Genomic DNA, 27,965 nt, shown 5'->3' with positions numbered 1-27,965 from the left:
ATAATTCCTAAATTAAATGTTAAGTATACAGAATGAATGGGTAAAAAGTGTGTGCCGTATGTTGGGATAAATCTTATGTTTTAGCTAGCTAGCTAGCTAGCTAGCTGTTTTGTTTTGGAGAGAGAGATGGCACAAGTGGGGGAGAGGGTCAGAGGGAGAGGAAGGGAGAATCTCAAGCAGGCTCCATGCTAAGTGTGGACATGGAGTTTGATCCCATGACCCTGGGATCATGACCTGAGCTGAAATCAAGAGCTGGACATTCAACCAACTGAGCTACACAGGCGTACCTTGTATTATATTTATTGAGTAAAAAAATAAAAGAATAAGACAATGGATTGGGGAAAACAAGAATACAACACAAGTAATGTGGATGAAGAATACATTTGACATTGGCATTCAACTACGGAACAAAGAAACCCACAGAGACAACCACACAGCTTCCTCACCCATCATCCCAATCATAGGGCTTCCGCCTAAGGTTAATGATACTGAAAAAAAAAAAAAAAAAAAAGCCATACATCCAAAGGAAGGAAGCATCAATCAGGGATGAAGCAACACATGTTCTAGCTTGCTCCAGCTCAAGGGGAAATATACATTAGATAATGTATGAAATCATAAGAAGGGCCCAGGTTGAAATAAAATAGAACATACAGAGCCTGTGAACTAGAGAGTGCTAGAGAGCCTGTTGGGTACTACACATTCATGGTTCTCTTCCCAGAGCGTTTGTAGTCGGGGTAGATGAATCATTTGTTTTTGAATCTGCATGGCCTCATTTGTTTTACCTGTCAACATTGCTGGGTGGAGGAAATCTTGAACTAGAAATGGAGGAGCTCAGTCCCCGATTTGCAGGTTCTGGCTGGTTTTCTATCAATTATAGAGCACGGACCTGCATTTTCTCTCTGCCTCTGGGTGCCATATTAAAGGGTCAGTCTCACTGGTGCAAGAGTGAAGAGTCAAGAGCTCCTGATTTTAACATAATTCCCAGTTTCTTATAGGCTTGCATCTACTGTAGTTCACTGGACTGTCAGAAAGCTCTCGCCTCCCTGTATGATCTGACTCTCTGACACTCTGAACGGAGGAGGTAAATGAAATATATGAACCCAACAACATTGCCAGCAGGGTTCTTTCTGTCTTTATCCCACCAAAACTACTCTGCTTGTGAAGACTAAACTGCCTTGGGGGGAAGTGCCAATACCTGTCCTCACTTCCTATGAGTTGTACTGGGGGAGTTTCATTCAGTCTTCAAATGGCTACAGAAAGGAAAAAACTGATGATAAAGACAGGGGCTAGGGGCGCCCGAGTGGCTCAGTCAGTTAAACATAGGACTCTTGATTCTGGCTGAGGTCATGATCTCATGGTCATGAGATGGGGCCCGGCATTGGACTCTGAGCTGACAGCGCAGAGCCTCCCTGAGATTCTCTCTCTCTCTCCCTCTCTCTGCCCCTCTCTCACTTTCACTCTCTCTTTCAAAAATAAATAAACATAAAAAAAAAAGAAAGAAAGAAAAACAGAGGCTAGGAGACAGCAGCAAGGACAAAGTGGAGATGGATGTCTGGAATTTAAATTGGCACAGCTCTTATGTTTCTGAACCCCAGGGGAGGCAGTAGTGGGAGGGAACAAAGCAGACTGACACATGGGTGGCATGATACAGGGAGCCCTTGACTAGGCTTTCCATCCAGCTCTTAACCTGTAGTCAGCAGAAATGTCTTCCAAATTTGATGATCCATTGGCTGTCACTCCCAGGTTTTAGAGCTGTTGTAAGCCTTCATCTTTTGTGTATGCCTTCATATGTAAGCATGGTGGAAAGGTGGGAAAGATTTCCTGGCACAAGATACATCTTTCCTACATAATTGAGATGAATTGTTAGTTCTGTAGATTGTGTATTTCTATATTTTGGGATGAAAAAATTTTCAAGTTAGGTCTCTGTCACTAAAAAAGTCAGCTGGCACATAACATGTTGCACATATTTTAACTAATGACAAAGTGCTTTATTTACTAAGAAGAGACATTTTAATCAATCGAAGATTAGTAAAGAATATATTTACTGATTTACAGAAAAGTTTAAGAATCTCACTCTTTCTCATTTTTGTAAATAGTTACATTTTCCCTTTGTGATTAAAATTCTGAGAAACCCCAATACAAATGAGAAGATGTGTTTATCAAGGGAAAGAATAAAAACGTAAGCAATGCCAGACAGTGCCAAACCTTCATGGGGGCCATAGTTATCCAACTCAGTATCCAGCAATGATACCAGGTCAGGCCCAGAGTCATCAAAACATCAACCCCAAAAGGAACCACAGAAGAGACTTTGTATTAGATTATCTGACATAAACTTGACCCAGGAGACGTGCGTTCCGTGGAAAGGACTTGGAGGAGCCACCACACACTGTCTCACATAATCAGTGAGGAATTTGTATACCACAGACAACCTTGGGCAATGAAAAGACTGCATGGAGAACATGGAATTAGTTGTTCACAGCACAAAGAAACCATTAATGTAGATGAGAAGTGGGGAGAGGGGGCCCGCATGACAGCAAGCGAAGTTAGCCTGCCTTCCCCTACAAAAACTGATACAGCCACACTTATCCAACACAGTGGCAACTGGGAAGAGGGAGCCATAGGGCAGGGCAGGGAAACAGAGCTCTAATGACTGTCCAGGTCTTTGAGTTAGGCGTTGTTAGTGGTCATTCCAGAGCATTCTGCTAAGGCCAAGAATAAGAATTCACACAGACGTATCAGGGGATTAAGGTCCCGGGTCCTGGACCCTTGAACACTCAGGCATCAGGCTTTCAGTAGACTAGAGCCTGATACGAAGCCAAGGGCCTTCCTGACAAAGGTTTCCACATGCATCATTCCCAGACCCAGGCCTGCTCTCAGGTTGTAACCAGGCATGAGATCTCCAGGAGGAAACAGTTCTATTTCCAGGTGGCCAGACTACAGAGATAGGGGGACGGGGAGCCCAGCAGTCAGCAGTAAGGGCAGTGCTCCCCTCCCCCACCTTGCATGCTGAGTATTTAGGGTTAACTACAGAGGAGAATTCTCTCAGGAAGGGGGTGAAGAAGACACAGAGGACAGTGCTTCATGACAATGGCCTGGGAGACTCAATAAGGAAAGCCGGGACTAATTTTTAAATGCACTGCGGTTCTCCTGGGTCAACGTCAGATTCACAAAACAAACACCATCCTCCCGCACAGAATGAGTGCTGGTCAGGGCAGGCTTCTGTCTTGAGCTCCCACTTAAATCCACCCCAGGCCCCACTTTCTGCCAGATGAGAAGCACCTCACAGGGCATCTTCCATGCAGTAGAAGATGGGCGAGAAAGAGGCAGGGAATCTTACCCAGCGACCGGCCATGGTTTTAATAGCCATAGAAATAGAGCTGAGCTTCCAAAACACATTCCACTTAAACGTTTCTTCTTGCCATGCATGTTAAAGTGGTTTCTGAGTTTGTCATCTCCTAGAAGTGGTCTAATGATTTGGACTTTCAGAATTCCTTCATAACGAGGTAGGGAACTTAGTCAGTACCATCCCCATTATGTTGACCTGCCCATGACAGAGGGTGAATTATATGCTTGAAAGCTTAGCATGGAGAAAGGTTAGGGAGGGAGCAAGGGCCTTTCATACTAATGCACATAGTTAAAAGTCAGCTACAGGGTGAAAGAAGGATCAGGACACACACGAGCCAGTGGCTGGAGGAAGGGAGCATGGAGCTGTGATAGGATTCCATCAGCTTTGGATATTAGCAAGAACACAAATGCACACATTGCGCCAGGGGAAGACTATACTGCCATTTTCTTCCAGGTCCCAGGCACTAGACAGCATGCTCCTTTCAAGGAGAGCAGACCCTGCCATAGAAGAGAATGGTTTGGGTTTTGTTGTGTCTGATGAAAAAGAGAAAAGGGTGATTGGCATTAAACGTCACCCAGGATGGTATGGACCTTTCCATGCTGGCAGCACCACTGGCGGCTACTGCCTGGGTGCCATTTTCATCCACCTCCAGAAAGGTTTTATGGACAACTTTTGACAGGTACAAATTGGGACTTGGAGAGATGCCAGTAAGATCAGCCTTCCTTTCCTCGAAGATATCCGTGATGCCCATGCCCTGTAGAGTAGAATTCAGATCATAGCTGTCTTCTAGGGTGAACTGTGGGAAGGAGACGGCTACTGGTTTTTCTGACATATTTTCCGAGCTGCTCCAGACCATTATTTTTTCATGGGTGATGTTCCTTTCAAGCTACAAGAGGGAGAAGATAATGTTCAGGGTCAGATTATAAGCCTGCAAAGGATGCCCCAATTACTTCAAGGGCTTGAGTCTATTTCAACAGCCAGTAGCAATCTTCGAGGTTCTTTCCTAAGCCTCAAAATACTCCTGTTTCATTTAAATTCCCCCAAGCAAGTCTCTTTCCTCTTTAGAAGTCACAAGACAATTTGAGTTCTTTGTCCTCTGGTGTCGAAGGCCCTTGCTCCCTCCCTAACCTTTCCCCACAGTAAGCTTTCTGTCCTCTGGTGTCTGACAGACTGGTGTCTGGGTGCTGAAGCCCAGCAAAGCTCAGTTGACCAAGTTGCGTGCCAAGCCTTGACATTGTGAAGTTCAACCCCCTCTTCTATAAAACAGAAATAATGCCGTTAGGCTCTTGCAAGGACTGAACAAGATAACGTATGTAAAGGAATTAACGGACCAGAAGTCAGGTAATTCATAGAAAAGGATTCATAGGTCCAGAGAACAATTGTAGAAGACTGTGAGATTGGAGAGGAAAGTCTTAGCCAACCTTTTTGGTATTTGTTCTTTTCTAAACACCAGAGGAAGACCTATCTCCACAAATTCAGATTCTTATATATTCTTTGATATCTCTGAGAGCCAAGGTGCCATCCTTCCTCAGGACAGTAAATGGTAACTTGGGCCGCTCTCCAAAGATCTACAATGAAATATTTCGTAGACACTTGAAAGTGAAGACTTACCTCTTCCAGGCCCTTTAAGTTATCTTCAGAGAAAGCCGGCAGCAGGACAAACATGCTGAGCGCCCCCTTGGTATACCTTATTTCAAGGATCTGTGCCCTCAGCTCCTCTATGAAGCCAATTCTAAATAGGCCCTTTTGATTCATCATCCTCACGGTCTTCTTTTCATTCTGTAGTGGACAAGATGGCAAGTCACGGGACTGCCAGAGTAGCTCACAGACTCACACGGCCCCATCACTCCTGAAAACAGGGCTCCATTACGATGAGAAGGGTCTTCACCAGAGGCTCTGAGCCACACCAGTGATCCAACCTAAACAGTCTTCTGCCCACTGATCAGTCAGCCCTTCCTTTACCAACACTTTTTTCCCCTTGGTTTTAATAGGCTTTTCAGCTGCCAAGCCCACCTGTTGGTAAACTGTCTATCCAGGCATCTACCTACAGTCCAGCCAGTGGAAACAAGCCCCACCAGCTTTCTACCTTCCCTGCCTGCACCACCCAGTCTATTGGCCTCATCTTGCCCTTTCTGGCCTGCGTGACCCACCCAGTTGGAGCCTTGGTTAAATGATAACCATCTAAATGCTAAGTAACAACACTTGTTCCATAGGCTTCCATCAGACAGAAAGGCACCATCCCAAACACCTTGTGGACGTGCGGGGTCATCAGTCTACAGATGAGGATGTACAGTGCCTGCTAACAGGTGACAGGCTGGAGTCTGATCTTTCCCTTTACTCCATTCTACAGTCTGGTGGCTTGGAACGTGGGTTTTTGAGACAAATACTCACAGATGTGAATGCTAATGCATGAATTTAGCTAAGTAACCTAACCCTTGCATTCTTCCCCCTCCCCCATTTCTCCTAGAATGAGAAAAATAATAACACCCACTTTCATAATGTCGTTTTTGGGAAACAAATGAAGTAGTGAGTGGAAAATGCTCAGCGCAGTGAGTGGAAAATGCTCATCTTGGCACCAAGATGTTCAACAATTTCAGGTACTGATTTTTGCTAATAACAAAATATTCTTATTATATTGTATGCTGCAACCCACAGACCTGAAGTTTTCAAGTTGAGAGTACATACTGAAATCATAATTTCTTAGTGGCAATTATGAGCAGAATATATAGAAAACCGTGTGTTCTAATATCATACCTCATTTAGAGAGAAAGGTGCATCCACTGTGTTTTCACAGTCAAAATATTTTTCCCATTTGGCCTTGAAGTAAACAGCATTCACCAGAACCAGCACAGTTGCGCTGTTAATAGTATCCTTGCTGAAGAGTTCCTTGATTTTACCTTAAAAAAAAAAAAAAGGTTCCAGAGAATATCCAGCATATGAATCATGTCAGAGGGATTCACATAGACAGATTATTCTTAATGCCACTTAACATCCCCAAGGATAGAGCATGTCTGATTCAAGAATGAACCCAAGAAAACTACACCATTCATCGTCCCAGAGGGGGCAGAGGTGAGGGTGGGAGTTATAAGGAAGGAACTGTCACTCAACCCAAGGAGGGACCCATTCTAAAGCACTGAGTCTGCTTCAATTCACTGAATCATTGTGGTTGGAACTTGCCATCAGCTATCCTATGCCATGATTTACTTTTCAAAGTAGACCCTGCCACCTGATTATATTATAACCTCCTGGAGAAACAGAACTATTGTGGAAACTTCCTGTCTTAAGCACTCATCACAGTAGAGTGTATATGTTTAAATATAAACAAAAATGCATGTAAATGTGCTAGACCAGGACATAAAACCTATTTGATAGGGGCTTTCGCGTGTGCTGTTTCATTCCATCCCACGTCAACCACGAGAAGTGGGTATTGTTATCCCTTCTTATAGAGGAATAAACCACAGCCAGCGAGAGGTGAGGCTACACAGCCAAAAATCAGCAAGGTCAGCTGAGATCAGTCCTGGGGCCTTCTGGCTCTAGGCTCCTTCCGCAGTAGCACAGCCCTGAGGCAGACTGGAACATCCCAGGCTGTCAAGCAATCATCCATTTTCAGTGCCCATCCCTTTCCACCTCCAAGTACCAAACCATCAGTTATTTGAATGCATGCTGAGTCCTTAAAGATGAGTAGAGCTTTTTACTGCAAGACTTCCACTTAAACCCCATAATAATAGATTATGTTGACATCACCTACACTTACAATATTCCAGAAGAGTTGGCTAACCAGGAAAAAGTAGATAGTCATGCCTTAATACGAACTTTTTTAGTGAACACACTTTCCTCTTGGCAACTGAGTGGAACCTTGAAGGAATGGGAATTTTTGTGGCATGTGGACCAAGTGAGGGGAAATAATTTTGGAGTTTGGGTGCTTCTCCCAAGAAAAGGCTGGACAGGGGATTTTCACATTAAAAAATTATTCTGGGGGCACCTGGGTGACTCAGTCAGTTAAGCGTCTGGCTCTTGATTTTGGCTCAAGCCATGATCTCACGGTTGGTTGGGTTTGGGCTTAGTGCTGACAGTGCAAATTCTGCTTGGGATTCTCTCTCTCTCTCTCTCTCTCTCTCTCTCTCTCTCTCTCTCTTTCAAAATAAATAAACTTTAAAAACTTATTCCAGGGGCTCCTGGGTGGCTCAGTCAGTTAAGTGTTAGTCTTCAGCTCAGGTCATGATCTCATGGTTTGTGAGTTCCAGCCCCACCTTGGGCTCTGTGCTGACAGCTCAGAGCCTGGAGCCTGCTTCTGATTGTGTGTCTCCCTCTCTCTCTGCCCTTCCCTCGCTCTCACTCTGTCTCTCTCTCTCAAAAATAAATAAACATTTAAAAAAAATTTTTTTAAACTTACTCCATTTTACATTGAATCCATAGTTTCACTATTCATCACTAGCTCTAAACCCCCTTTACCCAGAAAACACCTATGTACTTAGTGAAGCATTGATAAAAATTGAGATTTTATCATTTCCATTTCCCTCTGAATAACTAGATTCTCTTCACAATCTTTCTACTAAACTTTTTTTTTAAATGGAAACAGTTAACATCCTGCTGGCATGTGCTTGCCTGAAAAGATTTTACCTTTTATGATGGAGCAAAGAAGCATCAGTAAGTAACATAGCATCTAAGCATTTGACTCTTTGCACCTGCAAAACGGGCTTTGAACATGGCCCATGTTTGTGAGCATCTGGCCTTGACAGACTAGCCATCTGAGAAACCAGGCTGACTTTTCTCCTTTTAAATGGAAAGGAATACCAGCCATAATGTGTTTGGTCTTTCTTACCTTGGCACTGAGATTCAACCCAAAAGTTAATCTGTTGTCTGGACTTTTCGGTGTCTTTCCGGAAATCAACACTTTCAATGGTTGTGTGGTAAAATTGAATCACACCATCTAAGTATTCCTGTTAAATTGAAATAAAGGGAAATAGTGCAATGAAATCAGATAACTGTGCTAACAGGAGTGAGGCAGTCAGGAGAAGCCTAATGAGAGAGATGTGCCCAGTCATTTAAACAGGATGTGTGTCGTCTCTAGCTATCCCCACTCTTAATTAGCCAGTGGCATTTCACTCATTGTGGTGACAATTTAGGATATAGAGTGCTTGTTCATGAAGCAGTCCACAGTTACAAGGGCACAAGCCTTTCCTACCAGATACCCTTTACCTTGGACATCCCATTTGTGGAGATGTTGCAACATGAATATCAAGTAACTTGAGAGACTTAACTATATAACATTCCTCTATTTTTAAGAATTAAAACCTTACTTACTAGTTAGAGTTTCTGGGATGATAAAAGCATTTTGGAAATCAGGTGATGCTTACACAACATTGTAAATGTAATCAAGGTTACCGGATTGTATACTTAAAACTGGTTAAGGAACGCCTGAGTGGCTCAGTCGGTTAAGCATCTGATTCTTGATTTTGGCTCAGGTCATGATCTCATGGTTGGTGAATTTGAACCCCGCATGGGGCTCTGTGCTGACAGTGCAGAGCATGCTTGAGATTCTCTCTCTCTCTCTCTGCCTCTTCCTTGCTCTCTCTCTCTCTCTCTCTCAAAATAAATATTGTTTAAGAATGGTTAAAATAGCAATTTTTATGTTATATTTTACCACAATTTTTTAAAAGTTATAAGGTAATATACCAAAACCACTGGTGTGTACATTTTTAATAGGTGGATTATATGATATGTGAATTTATACCTCAATACAGCTAGTTTAAAAGAAAAATCAGTGTATAAAATCTCATTTCCATTGTAAGAAAACATACTTATTCTGGGTAAAGTGTGCTCAGCCTGCCCCCTTACGAGGCCAGCCTAGCCAACTGTATCACACATTTGCCTGTGGTCACACCCCTCAAGTTTATTGCTAAGTCTGTGGCTCCTTCCAGTGGTGACAGAGGAAATTGAAGCCAGGGCTCAGAGGCGTGCTGCTCTACATACACACTGCTTAGCCAGGGAGACAAGCCAAGCACCTTTTTGGATCCAAATGCAGTCTCCTTCTGCTACACCATTTTGCTGATAGGTGCATACAATTATATCGAGGGGTGTCCTGATCGTGGTATGAAAGGTGATTTTAGAGAAGTGTTGGTGGGGGTTGGGGAGGGGCCGGAAGAGGACCTACCAAGTGTATCTACTAGGCATCTTCACGGGGAAAGACAGTCACAAGAAGGAAGGCCATTACCAAAAAGCTCCAAAAGCTATTAGTTACATGACCCTCTTTCCGCCCACCAGCACCGGCCTCATAAACTGCTCAAGTTGAAAACTGGGAGGAGGGCAATGGAAGGTGTGGGAGAGAAAGAGGTGGGCCCCAGACAGCCCACCAGTCCACGGCACATCCTCCTGTCAGAGAGGACTGTGTTCCAGATGGCAGATGAGTAATCCAGCTACTCACTGATTTTTTTAATTAGTATGCTATATGATAGTTTTAATCACCAGCCATACCAAACTCACCGGACAGATGGGGAATTCCTGCTCTCCGTAAAGCCTGTTGGCAATGCTTAGGGTGTAATCAACTCTGATCCTGTCTAACTTGGCGAGAAGCTGCCCAAAGTAGCAACTGAGCAGTCCACTCTCGTCATTGGAAGACTCAGCCTAACAAAAGAAGAAAAAAATGTGGTTTCATCAGGGGGATGAAATGCCACTAAGGCACGTCGTCATTTCACTTTGTTACCATGTGGGGGAGCAATCTGAGAGGAAGAGAGGCCAGGAAGTGGTCCCAAGAGATGATCGTGGCTCCCACTTGGTATCAAGGTCATCCAGGAACAATAATACATCTGGGGACTCAGCAGTGCACACTACACTTGAGATCAGTGCACATTACTTTTCTTTATATTCAAAAAGATACAAGAAAAAGACCATCTTCTCTCCACCCTCTTCTTAAACTTTCTAAGGTATGAGCATGGATAACCTGGAGAATATCTTTCCCACTCCTGCTGTGAGACAACCAGTAAAAGCTTTGCGTGTCAGGAGATTTCAGCATGAAACACAAGAGGCAAAAGTGGAGAAAGAGGGTAAGACTCCCACAGCGGATCCACGCCCCTTCCCGCCCTTCATCTTCAACCATGCTCCATCCTGGGGACCTGTGGCCTGTACAACTAGGTGCGTAATGGGGTTCTGATCTAATCGTCTTTCTCATGAGCAGAAGATACCAGATCCTACTCTTGAGAAAACTGGCTGATAGCCAACAACATCTGAGATACATAATCAGAAAGGAACTGGAGGTCATACGGGGTTATTGCTATTGTTGCTGACGATGATGGCCACAACGTAATGTTTGGGAATAAGAAACCATTGCCAAATATAGCACAGCCAGAATGAGTGGTTCAGAAGAAGAGGGGAAGGGGTCTGTGGTGGCTCACCTGCAGAGTCAGAGACCCCCTTGTTTCCTTCTGCCCCTCCAGAGAGCCATCAGCGAGTTCTTCTGGGTTTTTCCTTTTCAGACAGGGATCAGGTTCCTTTCTTTCACTCTGGGAAAACTCATTGAAGTGTAGCACCTGCATGATGGCGATTACGGGGTCTTTCAGACAGTACGAACAGCAGGAAGTCTGAATAGCTTCAGCAACATTTTTACGGTGTCACAGGGACGATGATTACGTGGTCAAACAACAATAGTTTAAAGAATAGTGGATGTTTTACTTGGCTGTGGAATGGAAGGAAAGGAAACTGCATGCTATCTCCTGGGTCTGCATTTAAGAATGAAAGTAACCAGGGGCACCCAGGTGGCTCAGTCAGTTAAGCATCCAACTCTCGATTTTGGCTCAGGTCATGATCTCACAGTTCATGAGTTTGAGCCCCATGTCAGGCTCTGGGCTGAGAGCACAGAGCCCTCTTGGGAGTCTCTCTCTGCCCTCCCACCCCCTCCCCACCAATCGTGCTCTCTCTCTGTCTGTCAAAATAAGCAAAAATTTCAAAAAAAAAAAAAAAAGAGGGGTGCCTCGGTGATTCAGCTGGTTAAGTGTCCAACTCTTGATTTCAGCTCAGGTCATGATCTCAAGGTTCATGGGTTTGAGCCCTACATCGGGCTCTGCTCTGGCAGTGTGGAGCCTGCTTGGGATTCTCTCTCTCTGCTTCTCTCTCTGCCCCTCCCCTGATCTCTCTCTCAAAATAAATAAATAAATAAACTTTTAAAAGATTTAAAAATTTTTTTAAAAAAGAATGAATGTAACCAAACTAAACGAATTTGGAGGTATCCATGAGACCACACGTGGCTATTGAGCCAGTCAGACTGTTAGTGTAAAATACACATTGGATTTTTGAAGACTTAGCATGAAAAAAAAAAAGTAAAAGATCTCATTTAAAGTTTTAATTGATTGCATGTTGATAAGATATTTTGGATGCATCGGGTTAAATAAAATCAAATACATTATTAAAGTTAGTTGCACCTATTTCTTTTTACTTTCTTAGTATGGCTATTAAAACTTTTTAAATTATATATGGGATTTGAATTATATTTTTGTTAGCACTGATCTAGACCTTCCAACCAATCAAGCAAGCGAGGACAGCAAAAGACAAGTTACCCAGAGCAGTGCAGAAAGGCAGGAGACAAATGCATGCCTTGCCCTGCCCAGGACACTTTTGCTGAGCAGGGTGAAACCCAAGGGCCTGGAGAAAGAACATCTGAAACTGAACGTGGAGGGTGCCAACCACACTCTAAAGCTGAGTTTTGCTGATGGCATAATATTCCAAATCAAAGTAAACGCATAAAGCAGGATGAGCTCAGACACATTCTACCTTAATCCAAGAATTCAGCTCCTCCGTATGGGCCTGGGTTCCCATATAACCTCTGTGTTGGATGCTAGATCCAGGGAAGTTATAAGACCCACCTCAGGAGCCTAAAGTTTATCTGGGAAGTTGTTCTTGTCACTTTCATTCATTCACTCTACAAATTTATATTGGATGGCTACTATAAGCCAAGTACTGTTCTAGGATAAAGATCTTCACCATCTGGGAGATGATATTCTAGAGGGGGAAGCATATGAAAAATAATACACATAGTAATGATTATTGTATGCAGTATGTTAGAAGATGAGAAGTGCCAAGTAGGGGGAAAGTAGCTAAGGTAAGAGGGAATTTTACAGGGTTGGGGGCCAGTCTGCAGCATTAGACTGCTGGTCTAGTCAAGCAAGGTAAGCCTGGTTGAGAAGGTAAACTCTGATCAAAGACTTGAAGGAGAAAGCAAATTATAGATCAGATATCTGGGGTGAGGGAGTGGGGGGAGGAGAGCCAGCAGGCAAAGGGAACGGAGCAAAAGCCCTAAGACATGAGTAGGCACGGCTTACCCAAGGACTCTGAATGACAGTGTGCCTGGAGGAGTGGGGAGGGACAGGATGAGAGAGGGAGTCACCTGGTTGTCTGGATTCAGGTACCAGACCTTCATGGGCCACTGTAAGGACTCCGGCTTCTATCATTAGTGAAATCAGAAGTCCGGGTTTTGAGCACATGAGAAACAGGATCTGATTGAGGTTTTCAAAGGATCCTTCTGGCAGCTGGGTTGAGAACAGACCATCAGCAGAAACAAGGAAGCCCATGAGGAAGTGTATCCATAAGGGATGGTGGTGGTCAGACCTCAGGGAGACAGTGGGGAGTGCCTACGTTCTGGTTGTGTATAGAGAGGAAAGCCTGTTGGAATTTGATGACAAGTGAGAGAGAAAGAGAGGAGTCAAGGAGGATGCTGTGATCTTTAGCCACCAGATATGTAACTGGGGCTTACTAAATATTTATTTATGGAAAGAAAGAAAACACATACATACATTAAAAAATATTGCTAGCAGTGGGGCACTTGGGTGGCTCGTCCCACTCTTGATCTCCGGTTATGATCTCATCATTTGTGAGTTCGAGCCCCACATTGGGCTCTACGCTGATGGCACAGAGCATGCTTGGGATTCTGTCTCTCCCTCTCTCTCTATCCCTTCCCGGTTCGTGGTGTCTCTCTCTCTCTCTCTCTCTTCCTCTAAATTTAAAAAAATATATATTGCTAGCAGTATCGGTATGGATAATTATGGAGAGAAAGTGGGACAGACATGCAGACAGACAGAAACGGAGAAGATGAATAAGAACGGCTATCAGACTGTGGAGGCTGGAGAAGTGTCATACCGGAGGCAGAGGTTTAATTGGGCCTTGAAGAGAAAGCAAGGCGGGGTGTAAATGAAAGCTCCGGGGCAGACCAGGCTCCCCCCTCAAGCCCCAGGCTCGGGAACAGCTTGGCTTGCCAAGGAGGAACTAGGGTATGACCCTGGGAGTGGACCTAGAGATACTGATCCACACCTGGTCTATCTGCTGTGCGCTGTCACTTCTGGCTCCCAAGCGGACCATGCCAAGGGCAGCCGAGAGGCTCAGAGGACAGAAGAAGAAGTTTTTATGGTGATCATCTTTGCTTATCTCCTGGAAAAGATCAAAGCCAAATTTGGTGTTTGCTGCAACCAGAGAATCCATCCTGAAATTGACGATAGTCTAAAACCAAAGACAAAACAGAGAAAGAGAACACAATGATTAGAGGAAAACAAATAAACAGTTCTCATTTTAAATACACGTGATACAGTAATATACAGTGATTCAATATGTTATTAAAAACCAGAAAACTAAGGTCACCGTCATCCTGGTACATAGATATTGATGTCCATACTGCTATTGATACAAAAAGAAGTCTGTTTTCATTTAGGGGTGCGAATTAGTTTCCTAGAGCTACCATAACAAATTATCACAAACCAGGTGGCTTAAACAACAGGAATTTATCCTGTCTTCATTCTGGAGACCAGACGTCCAAAATCAAGGTGTAGGGAGCATCACTTCATTCTGGAGGCTGTCAGGAAAAAGGTTTCCTGCCTCTCCCAACTTCTAGTGGCTGCCAGCAACCCTCAGTGTTCCTTGGTTTATAGAGGCATCACTTATCTCCGCCTCCAACTTCATACGGTGTTCTTCCCTGTGTCTTCTGTGTGAGTCCAAATGTCCCCTTTCTTGTAAGGACACCAGTCATTGGATGAGGGCCCACACTATCCCAGTATGACCTCATCTTAACTTGATTACATTTGCAAAGACCCTATTTCCCAAGAAGAGTACATTCACAGGTACCAGTGATAAGGACTTAAACCAATCTTTGGGGGACACAATTCTACCCACTTTGTGGTAGAACTTCCTTTATTCAGGTAAGACAAATTTGCAGGCAACCGTGTCCTCAAAGTCAAGTTTGCAATCAAGAAAACTTCATTCCACCTCCTTCTCCACAGGCTATTCCCAGTTCTGCTTCAGTCTTCTGCCTGTGCTCTCCCCTCAGCATGCTAGGATTGAGGAATGCCCAGCAAATTGTCATGGGTCATGTCCTTGGTCACCTCACATCCTTCTGACTCACTCCACATGCAGCCTGTAGGACTTGAGGTGCCCCTGTCAGTCATTGATATTGTTCAAGAGATCATTGATCTTGAAAGATGTTGGGAGTTTAGAAATTCTACGCTGAACCACAGGTGATAGAGAACCAACATAAGGAAGTGACTCCTTGAGGACAGATTCCTTGCCCCCCACAATAATCTATTCTAGAAGTATCAAGAAAATCTTACATAGGAGCGCCTGGGTGGCTCAGTCGGTTAAGCATCCAACTCCTGATTTCGGATCATACCATGATCTCACAGTTCATGAGATCAAGCCCTACATTGGGCTCTACACTGACAGTGCAGAGCCTGCTTGGGATTCTCTCTCTCCCTCTCTCTCTGCCCCTATCTACTCTGCTCATGCTTTTTCTCCCAAAATAAATTTTTAAAAAACATTGAAAAAAAAAAAAAAGAAAATCTTACATAGATCTCACTTTGGACCATCCCTCTCCGATGAAATGTCTTTTCTTTTGTCATTTAGTCTGTGGATATTGTGTATTTCCTAGAGGGAAATGTGAACCTCTTGTTTGTGTTTTTTTATCATCAGACATGTGGCACATTATAAACATTAAGAAATCGTTACTGCATTGAACGGTGTACATTGGTTCTAGAATCATCCCAGTTTGATATGGGCCTTTTTAGTCTATAAACCTAATTCAAAAAGATACCATGAGATACCTTTTTTAGAATGTGCTAGATAAGGGCGCCTGGGTGGCTTAGTTGGTTAAGTGCCTGACTTCAGCTCAGGTCATCATCTCACAGTTTGTAGGCTTAAGCCCCATGTCAGGCTCTGTGCTGACAGCTCAGAGCCTGGAACCTGCTTCAGATTCTGTCTCCCTCTCTCTCTGCCCCTCCCCGACTCATGCTCTGTCTCTGTCTCTCAAAAATAAGTAAGATCAATAAAATAAAATAGATAAAATAAAATAAAATATGCCAGACATATGTTTTACATATATTAGCTTTAACCCCACAACTCTCCAGGCTAGATATTGGCAGTCCCTTTATACCAGATGAGTAAAGAATTGAAGAATCGAATCACACACGTTGGCCTAATCTACGTGCTGTTTCTGCTGTAGCTTCTATTTCTGCTAAGTTGCCCTCCGTATAGGATAGGCTGACCAAACACACGCCCACTATACGTTGGTATTTTTCCCCCTTGTTCAGCTTACAGTCCATTTTTATCCTTAGGTTTTTTTCCTGCCAAATTTGCACATGACTTGTATTTCTCATTCTGTACTGATAAAACTGGGTTCAGTTATGTGTTTTCCAAGAAATCTATGTCCTGAGCATGCCTCGAAATTCAGTAATGCCTCACACCTCAGAAATCTACACATCCAACATATTCACTCTACAACAGTGGCTGGCATTACCCATTTAGGAACAAATTTACTAAGAAAGTAGAGAAATCAGATAAAGTCAAGGTGGTCTGGGTTGAGGGGATTGCACAGGCTTTCGTTAAATCATAAAATTTTGGATAAAAAGTAGCCTGATGTTTTTTAAAGCCTCGTTCATATAACCAAGGTGGATATTTAACTAAAACGTTTGGCATCAAAGGAAAAAGCAGTGGATATTCTGGCTCTTTGTTCATTGCTATTAAAGAAGCCTAGAGACACAACACTAAAGGAAAAGAAGAGATTTGGATTTAAAACTGCATTATCCCAATCTGGCTCTTTAAAAAATGTTCCAGCCATTTGCTCAACTTTACCCTGTTTCTTTGTGTGGATGTGCCTCTGGCATCAGAGGGGTGGGGTGTTCCTTTCTGGCACGAGATGCATGGAACTGAACGACTGGAGTCTTAACCTGCTGTGGAAAGGACGTGATTGCTCATGCAGGCCAACTCCCTTCTTCTTGAGACGAAAAAAAACCCGAGGCCCGAAGCGGTGAAGTGATTTGCACCCAGTCACGAAGTTGGCCCGGAGAAAGGCAAGGCTATGACCTCTCCACGCCCAGGCCTGCTCTCTCCTGGAATATGCGGTGTTTTGTACCCATTTCTAATTCTGCCGCTACCCTTATTCACGCTGGGAGCTGCAGTGCACCCTCAAACTCTCTCTGCCCATTGGTGCATAAAGAACGAGGAGCCCATGCTAAATTTTGTCTCAGGAGTTTCCCAACCTGGCTCCAAATACTATCATGTTCTCCCCCAGCAACAAGTCCCTTTTCTGAGCCTTAGCTGCTTCTACCCCGTGGACTGGTTCTGAGTGTCCATGAGAGTCTATGGAGCTTTAATTCTGCCCCGCCTTCCAAGGGAGAAGTGAGAATGGTAGTAATGGAAAACCAGCCTGAAAGTCGCAGTATATGTTAGATGACTATAGGTGAGCATTTATTATAGGAAAATCTTGCCTGGGGTTGTAGAAAACTCTAAAATATAGAAATATAACTTTATTGCTGGAGGGGTTGTCGGTGAGAGGATGGGCTAAATGCGTAAGGGGCATTAAGGAAGACACTTGTTGGGATGAGCACTGAGTGTTATACGTAGAGATGAATCAGTGGAATCTACTTCTGAAATCATCATTGCACTATATGCTAACTCATCGGGATGTAAATAAATAAATAATAACAAATTTATTAAAATGGCATCTGGTAATTACCTTTGGAGTACTGTTGTTTTGCTTGTTTTTAAATCAGAAACTGGCCAAATTTGACAGTGACCTAATTGCTCTTTAAACATTTATCAAGTTCTCCCATTGGGGGGCAGTGATTACACATCAAAGGATGAAATGAATGAGACCCAGTCTCTGCCTCTGAGAAATCCACCCTCTGATAGAGCACGTACTACATTAGAAGCAGCTCCAGTGGGGATATAAGAGCATAGATAGGAGAATACGGTATCAGTTCACAAAATGAAATGGAAAAGGCAAAAGAGTATTATGTAGGAAAAAAATTTTAAACAGCCCTCATCAAGACTTATTCGAGTATTATCCTAATAATATTCAAACAGGCAATTTAAAAATATAATACTGTTAACATTTTTAAGTCCACTTAACACTGTTTTTATTCATTAGAGATAAGCTTTGGTGGGCAGTAAAAGTCATGTCATGTTGTCACAACAAAAGATAAAGTAAAATAAAAAGAACTCTAAGGTCACTTTTCTTGTCCTTACCAAAAATCCCTTTACATCAGTACTAATCTGAAAACAGTAGGACTAAACCAGTCTCCAAATCCACTGGATTTACAAGTGGGACCAACTTACCAACAAATGGACAGTAGAGATCTAATCATCATCATACTAAAATGTAACCATAACAGATATTTTCCAGAGATGCAAAATCATTTTCAGATTTAAAAAACTGTGTGCACAAATACATTCATACAAACACCTCTGTCACAGCCCAAACTCAGAAGCAAACCAAATGTCCATCATCAGTAAGATAAACAGTTTGTGGGTTACAAGTCCTACAACGGAATACGCACACCCATGGGTCTGAGTGAACTCTAGTCACCCCATAATAACATGGATCTCACAAGTACAATGTTGAGTGAAAGAAGCTGTACAGGAAGGGTCCATAATAATACGGTTATATATGACTTTTCTATATATTGATGTATGTATATATATATATACATAAATTATATATATATTTAAAGTTTAATTTTACTTAAAAAATTTTTTTAATGTTTATTTATTTTTAAAGGAGACAGAGACAGAGCATGAGCTCTGAGAGGGAGACAGAGAATCTGAAGCAGGCTCCAGGCTCTGAGCTGTCAGCACAGAGTCCGACTTGGGACTCGAACTCACGAACTGTGAGATCATGGCCTGAGCTGAAGTCGGACGCTTAACCGACTGAGCCACCCAGGCGCCCCTCTAAAGTGTAATTATTTTAAAATGTACTGCAGATGTATCACTAAGCATGGCAGCAAATTTTCAGACACTGCAACTTTATTTGTGTTTAACACAAGAACCAGGATGCTATTGAAAATTGAAGACTAACTTCTGACAATGAAATGTAGTGTCCAGATGCAATTAGGATGTTCCCTAAGCATTAACAGGAGGTTCTTTACATCCGCTCTGGAAAACATCTACCACACAAAGAAGTTAGTTCAGCTAAGTCTAAGCCCAAAGGCTGATTGCTGATGTAAGCTGCTTCTTAATACTCCAAAACTTGAAAAACTTGTACATAATTTACTTCAGTCATCGTTATTTCCAAACAGAGTTGAAATAATCTTTAAAATAGTAAGGTCCTTCAAAAATCTATTCAGCTCAAGGAATTAATACTATCCCACCTATGATGACTTTATAATAATAGCTACCATTTAATTCGCCTACAATATGCATGGAATTTCACACACGTTGTCTCTAATTCTCAACAACCGTGTAAGTTAGAAATTATCTTCATTTTAAATCCAATCATTAAGTGACACAGCCGGTCTACAAATCTGGCCGTTCAGTCCAACATCAAAGCCACCGTCTTTCTTCCTACACCACGCGCTGCCGTCGGAGCAGATAATCCTGTGCTCCGCAGGACCATGGCTCGACTAACCCACCACGTAGTTTCATGACAGGAAGATGTTCTTCTAATAAATAAGAAAATAATCATGTAAAATAAGGATAATAAAATAATTAAACACGTATTATTGGTTTCATTGGTGTCTCTGACCAGTGGCCACCACTGGGCATCCATCAGGACTGCTCTGACCAACCTCTCTGCCAAGGAACATCTTGAGCTCCAGTGCATCCTTCCAAGACTCCTCTAATCTGCTGAGAGATTGCTTCTCTACACTGAACATTTACTTAAAAATCTCCCACACATTGCATTAAAATCCATGCAAATGTGTCATAGAAATAGATGGGAACTGCGTGATTGCAAACAACTTTATCCCAAATTAGACCTGACTTAGGTCATTTCGTACTTACTGTCCCCAGTATCACCTCCTACCATATCACCATAACTTTAAAGGCAGGGGCTAATTGGCAATTTTTATTCAGGAGAAAAAGGAAAACTAACTTGGATATCAATAAAAATATCAGCATATTTTTGCCTACAGTTCTTTCCGAATAAGTGATTCATTATTTAACCTCTAATGAAGCAAAAGCACTTGGGTTCTCAAATTCAAAGTTATCGTGCAGAGGGAAGAAAATCAGGCATCATTAATGATATTCTGAAACCTCAACAATAAATTTGAATTTTTCTCTCACACTATTGACAAATCAATTGTCTTTATTTTCCGCGTGCTTTCTAATCTTGCAATTATAGCAGAGGTATAAAGATATTAAGCACACGACATTCATATTTCTGTTTCCCTTATCATGCTGTGAGGTGAATTATTTTTTTATATTTCTGTCTTTGCTTCCAAAGCATAATTCTCTTCCAGGCAGGTTCCGTGTTTTATATTCATCTTTGTACCCCATCAGTAAAGAATATAAATCGTGGCACAATAAGAGCACTTAATAAGCTTTTATGGATTTATTTGCTAACATCTGCCCCTTTTTCATTGCAAATAATTCGAATGTTTGAAATATTAGATGATAATTCTGTATTTCATATTCACTCTGCATACATTCTGCAGGCACCTATAATCGATAAAGATGTTACATAGCAGAATCAACTTTTGATTAACTTTCTACTGTTTTAGGAATAGTTCACTTGTGAAAATTGGTTTCCTTTACAGTGAAAATATAAAAGTTTAGACAAGATAGGTTTTCCAACACCCCCAAAAAAATCTTGGGGAAAATTGTTCTTTACTATATAGTAGGGAGAAAAAATTATATCCCCAGAATATTTCATGTCTTGTGATATTCATAATGATCACAAAACCATTAATAACCCAAGAATGAAATTCCAACTTTATACAGGTAGATGGTCTACTGCTAGAATAAATACTCAGCTCTGGTTACAGCTAACTAAATGACAAACAATATGGAAAAACAAAGAAATAGTTGTGAAAGATGCAATCAAAAGCATTTCCAGGGGCATCTGGAAATGGTGGCTCGGTCAGTTAAGCATCTGACTTCGGCTCAGGTCATGATCTCACGGTCCGTGGGTTCGAGCTCCACATCTCACCGTCCGTGGGTTCGAGCTCCACATCGGGCTCTGTGCTGACAGTTCAGAGCCTGGAGCCTGCTTCGGATTCTGTGTCTCCTCTCTCTGCCCCTCCCCTGCTCACGCTCTGTCTGTCTCTCTCTCAAAAATAAACATTTTTTTAAAAAAAAAGCATTTCCAATTTATGGTGCAAAAGAGAAATGCAACTCATAGTATTTAAAATATAGACAATCTGACAATCTATTCATGGTGAAGGTAGTAGTTTTAGAAAAGCTACTGAGGATGAGACCAGTGCTAAAGTTGAATGGGCTAATAGATATGAGCCGCCAGTCCAAAAATCTGCTTAAAATTCAGATATTTAATGGTGACAAATAAAAAAATCTTACTTGTGATGTTTAAAAATAGATATTCTAAATATTGCATCATTTTATATTACAGAAATAACAAAAAGATAAAATACAATCTGCCAAGTATGTAAAGATTTTTAAAACTATCCAAACATCCACATTTTAAGAAAATCAAGCAGGTACATCAGACAGCTGACCGGGTGCAGGGGGACCAAAGAAGGTGACAGATGTTGCCAATACCTCCTAGCAAGTATTGCCACATTTACAAGAAATTCAACACATCATCAAACCAACTGCTCTTTTTTAAAAGACATTGACTTAATAATAAAAATGCCACATCCTTTGGCTTCAGCCAAATCTCTTTTGGCTTTCTATAATTTGAAATAATTTTCCAGTGCAATATGCATTGTTAAAAACGATATTAGGCAATGCTCGCAGTTACCTTCTTGCCTTCAGAGTTGCTGCTAACAGCTGGCTGGGTAAGTTTCAATCCACACCCCGTCGGGAGTGGAAATATATGAACTTTGCCCCTCCCACAAGGGCACTTTTCCAAGAGCCATTTGGGAATCCAGGGTAAAATTGTCATTGATTGATTAAAGAGAACAAAAAAGAGAAGTGTGTGGTATATGTATTTTCAAACAAATTTAAACCTTCTATGCTCTCCACTAAAATATTTAACTTACCATGCTTATTTTTTTAATGTGTATTGATTTATTTTGAGAAAGAGAGAGAGAGGGAGAGAGAGCAGGGAAGGGGCAAAGAGAGAGGGAGAGACAGAATCCTAAGCGGGCTCCACGCTGTCAGCACAGAGCCTGACGTGAGACGCAGGGCTTGACTCAGGGCTTGAACCCACGAACCATGAGATCATGACCCCAGCTGAAACCAAGAGTCAGACACTTAACTGACTGAGCCATTCAGGCTCCCCTTAACTTACTGTGTTTGTATTTTCTATGCTTTTTCCAGTTGGGTCTCTTTTGAGATGCCTCATTTGACCTACACCTTTCAACCCAAATTCCTATACTAGAGAGAGAAGAAGAGAACTATTATACTTCATATAACCATTGTGTTGGACATTCTCTTATACTCCCATTTCTATATTTTTCTAACCTTTTTTTGACTGCAAAATGTATGTTAAGCTATTCTCAATGTTCTTTTTTTTTTCCTGCAGCAGCCATGGGGTGGAAATGGGGTTTACGATTTAATTTATCAACTAGAATAGCTGAATACCAATCAGAGGATGGAAATTATCAAGATCTGCTGATAGACCAGGTGGGGGTGCTTTCCAGAAGAAAACTACTTTGCTAGGAAGCTAAGAACTGATCAACTGTGTGCCAGTATCTCCAGAAAGTCTGTCCAATTTCATCTCCACATCCTGTGATCTGCTCATCTCTTTATCTTATTTATTTCCTCAAGGAATTTTAGAGCCCCAGACACTCACTCTCTTCCTTTCCCTTCCTCCCTCCCTTTCTTCTTCCTCTCTTCCTTCCTTCTTCCCTCGTTTCTGTCCATCCTTCCTTCCCTTCTTTTTTCCTTCCCTCTTCCCTTCCTTTGCCCCCTTCTTTCCTTTTTCCCTTTTTTTCTTATCAGCCTTCTAATAAAGTTTTCATGGGGCAAATATATTCCAGCACTAAAAAAAACAAAGTTTCAAACTGAGTCAGATAGCTTCTGATGTTGCTTTTAGTTCTAACATTCTGCAGTCCTGATTTGTTTGTGGCTATAAACATGGGGGTCAGTGAATCGAGAACAAAGGTTGTAACTAGGGAAGAGTTAGGAAGAGTGAAAGCTGTGGAACTGACAAGATTTAGGGACAGAATGAGGACTCCTCTCTGGCCTGGTTCCCTTTTTGACAGCTTCGTCTTCCTTTCCTAACATCTTGACAGACAATAATATTTCAGAGCTCCGGCCCCACAAATATGATTATATGAGACAGAGAAATTCAAAAGAAAACTTTTTTAAAGTAGGGATATTGCCATTATGGAGAACATAAGCTGCTTATAGATAACGTACGTACATCTATATGGAGAATATAAGCTGCTTATGCAGCTAGTGGTAGTGTATAAATGCAGTAAGTACAAGCCAGTTTTACAAGGCAAGATATTGACCAATGGAAATCCGTAACTGATCATCGAGAGGGCCTCTCAATTATCAATAGTGAGTGTAGAAAGCAAATAATGTGGTTAATTCTCTTCCCTTCCTTTTTTCATTTGAAAAAATGCTTGTGGGTTTTTTCTCTAAACTTTTCCACAAAATTCTAAAAACCATCATTTTTCAGTTGAATTTTGTCATTGATTATGACTTACAAGAGGCTGGAAAATTTTAACGTGTAATCAATTAATACTCCATTCCAGCTGATCAATACTTCACACGGCTGCGGTCTAGCATCATCTTTCAAAAAAGATACTATTTACATTAAATCCAGGGTGCGGATTTCTGGTTGTCACATGTGTTGTCGTTGGCGCTGAAATTCGCATCGCTTTGGGCTTCTGGGTGCCTGAGCAGATTCAAAGCTTGTTTGAATATCTTTCATCTAGGATGGCATCTGTTTATCCTCTCAAATAATCACCTGTTTATCTTCCGATATAATGCAACAAAGGTCTGACTACAGATGACTGTACCCTACAAGCCTAAAAATTTGGTGTGGTGTGATTGTTCAATCAGCAATGATGACATCTGCCACTAAATGTAGCTAAATATTCAGGTACGGTAATAAATTGCTCAGGAGCATGTGAGAATCCGTTGAGCACCTACAATGTGCTAAGCATCGTGTGCGATTCTGCATACATAATAATCTCATGTGAGTGAAAAAAGTCAGTCTCTCTAATGTCAGTGACTTAAAGTGTCAGCAAATTACACTAGAGTTTGAAGGAATGTTGGAGGTCGCTAACCCGACACTGCAAGGCAAGCTGGCAAGGCTTTCTGTGTCAACAGGCTGTGAGAACACAGTTTCATCAAGGGCAGAGTCGGACGGCTCCTCCTAGGTATGTTACAACGCATCATGAGTTATGAACCAATCTTTTAACTCGTTACTAACTAGTCATTTTCTGCCCAGATTAAAAATTCAGGAATGCCAGAACGATTCACCGAAGTCTTTGCCAGCTGGTGATGCAACACAATATGATTAAAATTCTCCGGTGCCATAAAGGCAGTCTTTTTGAAAGAGTGTCGAGAGGCTCTTTTTCTTCTAATTTTATATCACATCACCGAGGAAACAAAATGTGTCTGGGGAAAATATCAGCATGGAGGCCTTTGAATCTAATGAAAAATGGATCTTTTACGTAAAGTAAACTGCTGACCTCACATGCATCGTTTTATCCTCCAAACTTAAAAGCCTGGGTAACAGCATATAAAATCAAACACACACACACACACACACACACACACACACACACACCACCACCACCAAAACAACAAAAAGCAACAATAATAAAGATGAAAACACACCAAGCTTGTTTTAGCAGTTGCAGTTACTCTTAAGATATCAATCACCCTTTCCAGAAAAGCCCTCAGTTCTCCTAGATCCCAAGCCGAGGGCTCCAGGCTTGGCATCAGTACCACTCCCTACCCCAATGGGACAGAGACACAGGGACCGCAGAGGGTCAAAGCTACGAGATGGCGAAGAATACAACATGGAACCAGCAGCACATTTGCGATCGGAGGGTGCAGATCCCGCTCTGAATCTTACTAGCCTGACATCTGGAGCAAATACCTCTTGAACTTCAATTTTCTCACCTATTCAAAAAATAGGAATAACAATGCGGCCTTCCTTGCCCTAATATGTTACACAATATGTTAGTATTACTAGTATAATTACATAGAATGAGTACTGCATAAATGTTTTTTTACTTCTTAACAAAATCCGTATGACATCTATCTATTTCTTCTGTAATTGTAAACCAGGGTTTCAACATTCTGATCAAGGTTCACAGACTACAGTCTTTGGGTTAAATCCAGCCCACTGTCTCTTTTTAATAAATAATTTTTTATAAACACACAGCCGTGCCCATTCATTTACTACTGTCTGTGGCTGCTTTCCAGCCATAATGGCAGAGCTGAAGAGTTGTAAAGAGACCATATGGCCTGCAAAATCAAAAATATTTATTATCTGGTCTTTACTAAGAAGTTTGCCAGTCCTTGCTTTAAATGATAAAGCACCATAATTTTTAACACCTATGAAATTTTAGATATATAACTTCTCTTTACAAAGAACAAACATTATAATATACTGATAAGAAATACAGTTTCTTAAATTAAAAATATGCATTTGGCGGGGGGGGTGCCTGGCTGGCTCAGTTGGTTAAATGTCTGACTTCGACTCAGAACTCACATTTGTGAGTTCGAGCCCCGGGTCAGGCTCTGTGCTGACAGCTCAGGACCTGGAGCCTGCTTTGGATTCTGTATCTCCCCCTCTCTCTACCCCTCCCCCAGTCTCTCTCTCTCTCTTTCTCTCTCTCTCTCTCAAAAATAAATAAGCATTTACAATTTTTTTTCAGTATGTATTTGGATTTGACCTCAACCCCAGACAAAACTCTAGATCCCTTGAATACTGCAGTAAAAGAATAGCCCAGACATCCATTCAGTAAATAACTATTTCTGAGTGCCTACTATGTGTCAGGCACTGGCTGTCCGGTGAGCAAGAACGTGATTGCCCCTGCACTCATGACAGCTAGTGCAGGAGGAACTTACATCCCGGACTGTCTTACCTGCATCTAAATGTCATAAACATTTACAGGGGACCTAATATGTCACAGGCCCTTCCGCATCCATTACCTCACTCAGTCCTTCCAATAAGTCAAGGAGGAAGACATTGTTTTCCTAATAGACAAATGAGGAAAGCTAGGACTCAGACACATTAAGTTGCTCGCAGTCGTAAAAGTAGAAAGTAGCAGGAGAATGTGATGATAAAGTAACACCTCCCTTTCCCCCCAATGCCAGGAATAAAGATCTTCAAACATCTAGTTTCAACGCTGCGACCACTGACCTCAGAGACACCTGCACCACCAACTGCTTGCCCGCCTCCCCAGGACATACCTGGAAGCCGGTGAGAACTGTCCCCAGCGAAGGTTTGTGCTCTGATGAAGTCAATTCAGTTATCACACAGAGGAGGGAGCAGCCGAGGCTTACCGCCTATGAAAACTGGTAAGGACAGGTGTTGAGCAAGTAATTCTATGCGCTTTTTAATTATGACCATGAATCACAATGGTTAGCCTATAAGACAGAGTGGGGGGAAAGACACACGTTTATGGTCATTAACTCAATGAATTTTAAATTAAAGTAATTACCTCTAAGTCTGTTATCGCTCTTTTAAAATAGAACATTCCACTGGCACAGCCTCCTTGTAAGTCGTCTCACAGCCTGCTATTTTCAGGAAACCAGAGGTTACAGAGGAAGCCTTTAGAAAGCACTGCTAGAAAGGGTTGGATTTCTCTCTCCGTTCCTTATTCTCCCCAAACAACTTAGATACCTTTCAGCACTCTGAAACTCCATGAGTTCATAGTTTGTAAATGGAACACACAAAACCCAAAGGGAATGCTTTTCACAGTGTGTCCCAACCCACTCCCAGCAAATGGATTGAGGGCGACAGAACTCTACTGTCTGAGCTAAGTATGAAGAGAAGTAATGTGTCGCGGACAGAGGAGAATCGGGTATTGAAAGCTATGTTCTCTGTGTGTCTGTTACCTATCTGTCACGTTACAATCCAGAGCTATCTAGGACGACTCACCGAGCATCCTTACCAGCTACTACTTTTTCTTCTCACACCTCAGACAAAACTTAACAAGTGAACAAATTTCTCCTGTTGCCTGTCTGTATCTCTGTCTTCCTTAGCTCCTCATTCCTTCTCCCCTAGGCTCACCCGACCTATTTCCCCATTGGTTTTTCTCTTTGTCTCTGAGTAAGGCTATTCCAAGGAATTATTTCACCTGCAAAACTCACCAGATATTACCTTTCATCATCAAAAAACATTGGGTCGGGGCACCTGGGTGGCTCAGTCGGTTGGGCGTCCGACTTCGGCTCAGGTCACGATCTCACGGTCCGTGAGTTCGAGTCCCGTGTCAGGCTCTGTGCTGACAGCTCAGAGCCTGGAGCCTGCTTCAGATTCTGTGTCTCCCTCTCTCTCTCTGCTCCTCCCCCATTCATGCTCTGTCTCTCTCTGTCTCAAAAATAAAAAAAAAGTTTAAAAAAAAAAAAAACATTGGGTCTTTTTCAAAACATGGTTCATATTTTGTTAAGGAAAATAACACATCCTTGGAGGAATTCTGAGCTATTTAGAGGCTGTTCAATTCATTTTCCAGTTTACAGCAAAGCTCTAGCATTGAATTTCCTCAGAAAGACCCTTCCTCTCTATGTAATTTGAGGACAGTATACTCGATGTTCCATGAAAACCCACCCCTGAGTCATGACTCAGTGAGAATCATAATTTGTGGAGCAAATGCTGTCAAACATGAAGATTTCACCTCATTACCAAAGAAAACCCTGCAGTCCTGTGGAATGTTAAAGTTGTAAACTCCTAACCTATAAACCAAGAATCAGACGATCTGTGAGGTTGACTGGCTGCAAACATGAAATTGGGTTCCCATAAGTCATATTTAACCCACAGAATAATACGGTCATTGGGAATATAACTGTAAAAGCGATAAAAGCTTTGACTTCGAAAGATGGCCAGAAATTTGGGAGAGGAGATTACAAATGCATTTTAAATAATACATGTTATTTGAGAAAGTTGAGGATATTTAATAATGTAAGTAAAAAATAAAGATAGTGATAAGCCCATCAAATCACAATTTTCTTTTTTTCTATACATTCTGTTTTTACGTAGTTGAGTTCTCACTACATTGTAGTTGTATGTCCTGCTTTTCTTTTTTTTCATTTAATACTTCACCCTAATTATGTCTCCATATTTTGA

General features: G+C 41.9%; 1 protein-coding gene across 2 annotated transcripts; it reads right to left on the bottom strand.

Annotated features, from left to right (window-relative positions):
- Positions 1-285: 285 nt before the first annotated feature.
- SERPINB12 (serpin family B member 12) lies at positions 286-26,227 on the bottom strand. 2 transcript variants are annotated; one of them, XM_019463828.2, is made up of 8 exons: positions 26,093-26,227; positions 13,643-13,828; positions 10,738-10,872; positions 9,830-9,970; positions 8,169-8,286; positions 6,101-6,243; positions 4,958-5,125; positions 286-4,232 (listed from the first exon to the last, which is right to left on the bottom strand). In XM_019463828.2, the coding sequence occupies exons 2-8, from the start codon at positions 13,808-13,810 to the stop codon at positions 3,828-3,830; spliced, it is 1,278 nt and encodes a 425-aa protein (XP_019319373.1). In that variant the 5' UTR covers positions 13,811-13,828; positions 26,093-26,227; the 3' UTR covers positions 286-3,827. The 2 variants fall into 2 exon arrangements, with proteins under 2 accessions (XP_019319373.1, XP_019319374.1); XM_019463829.2 differs by lacking the exon at positions 26,093-26,227 and adding an exon at positions 21,248-21,266.
- Positions 26,228-27,965: the final 1,738 nt, after the last annotated feature.

The sequence above is a fragment of the Panthera pardus genome, unplaced genomic scaffold, assembly GCF_024362965.1.
Source record: "Panthera pardus isolate Hobbes unplaced genomic scaffold, ASM2436296v1 HiC_scaffold_15, whole genome shotgun sequence".
Taxonomy (NCBI): Eukaryota; Metazoa; Chordata; class Mammalia; order Carnivora; family Felidae; genus Panthera; species Panthera pardus.
Note: the sequence above shows the minus strand (reverse complement) of the source record. Positions and strands in the feature narration are given on the sequence as shown.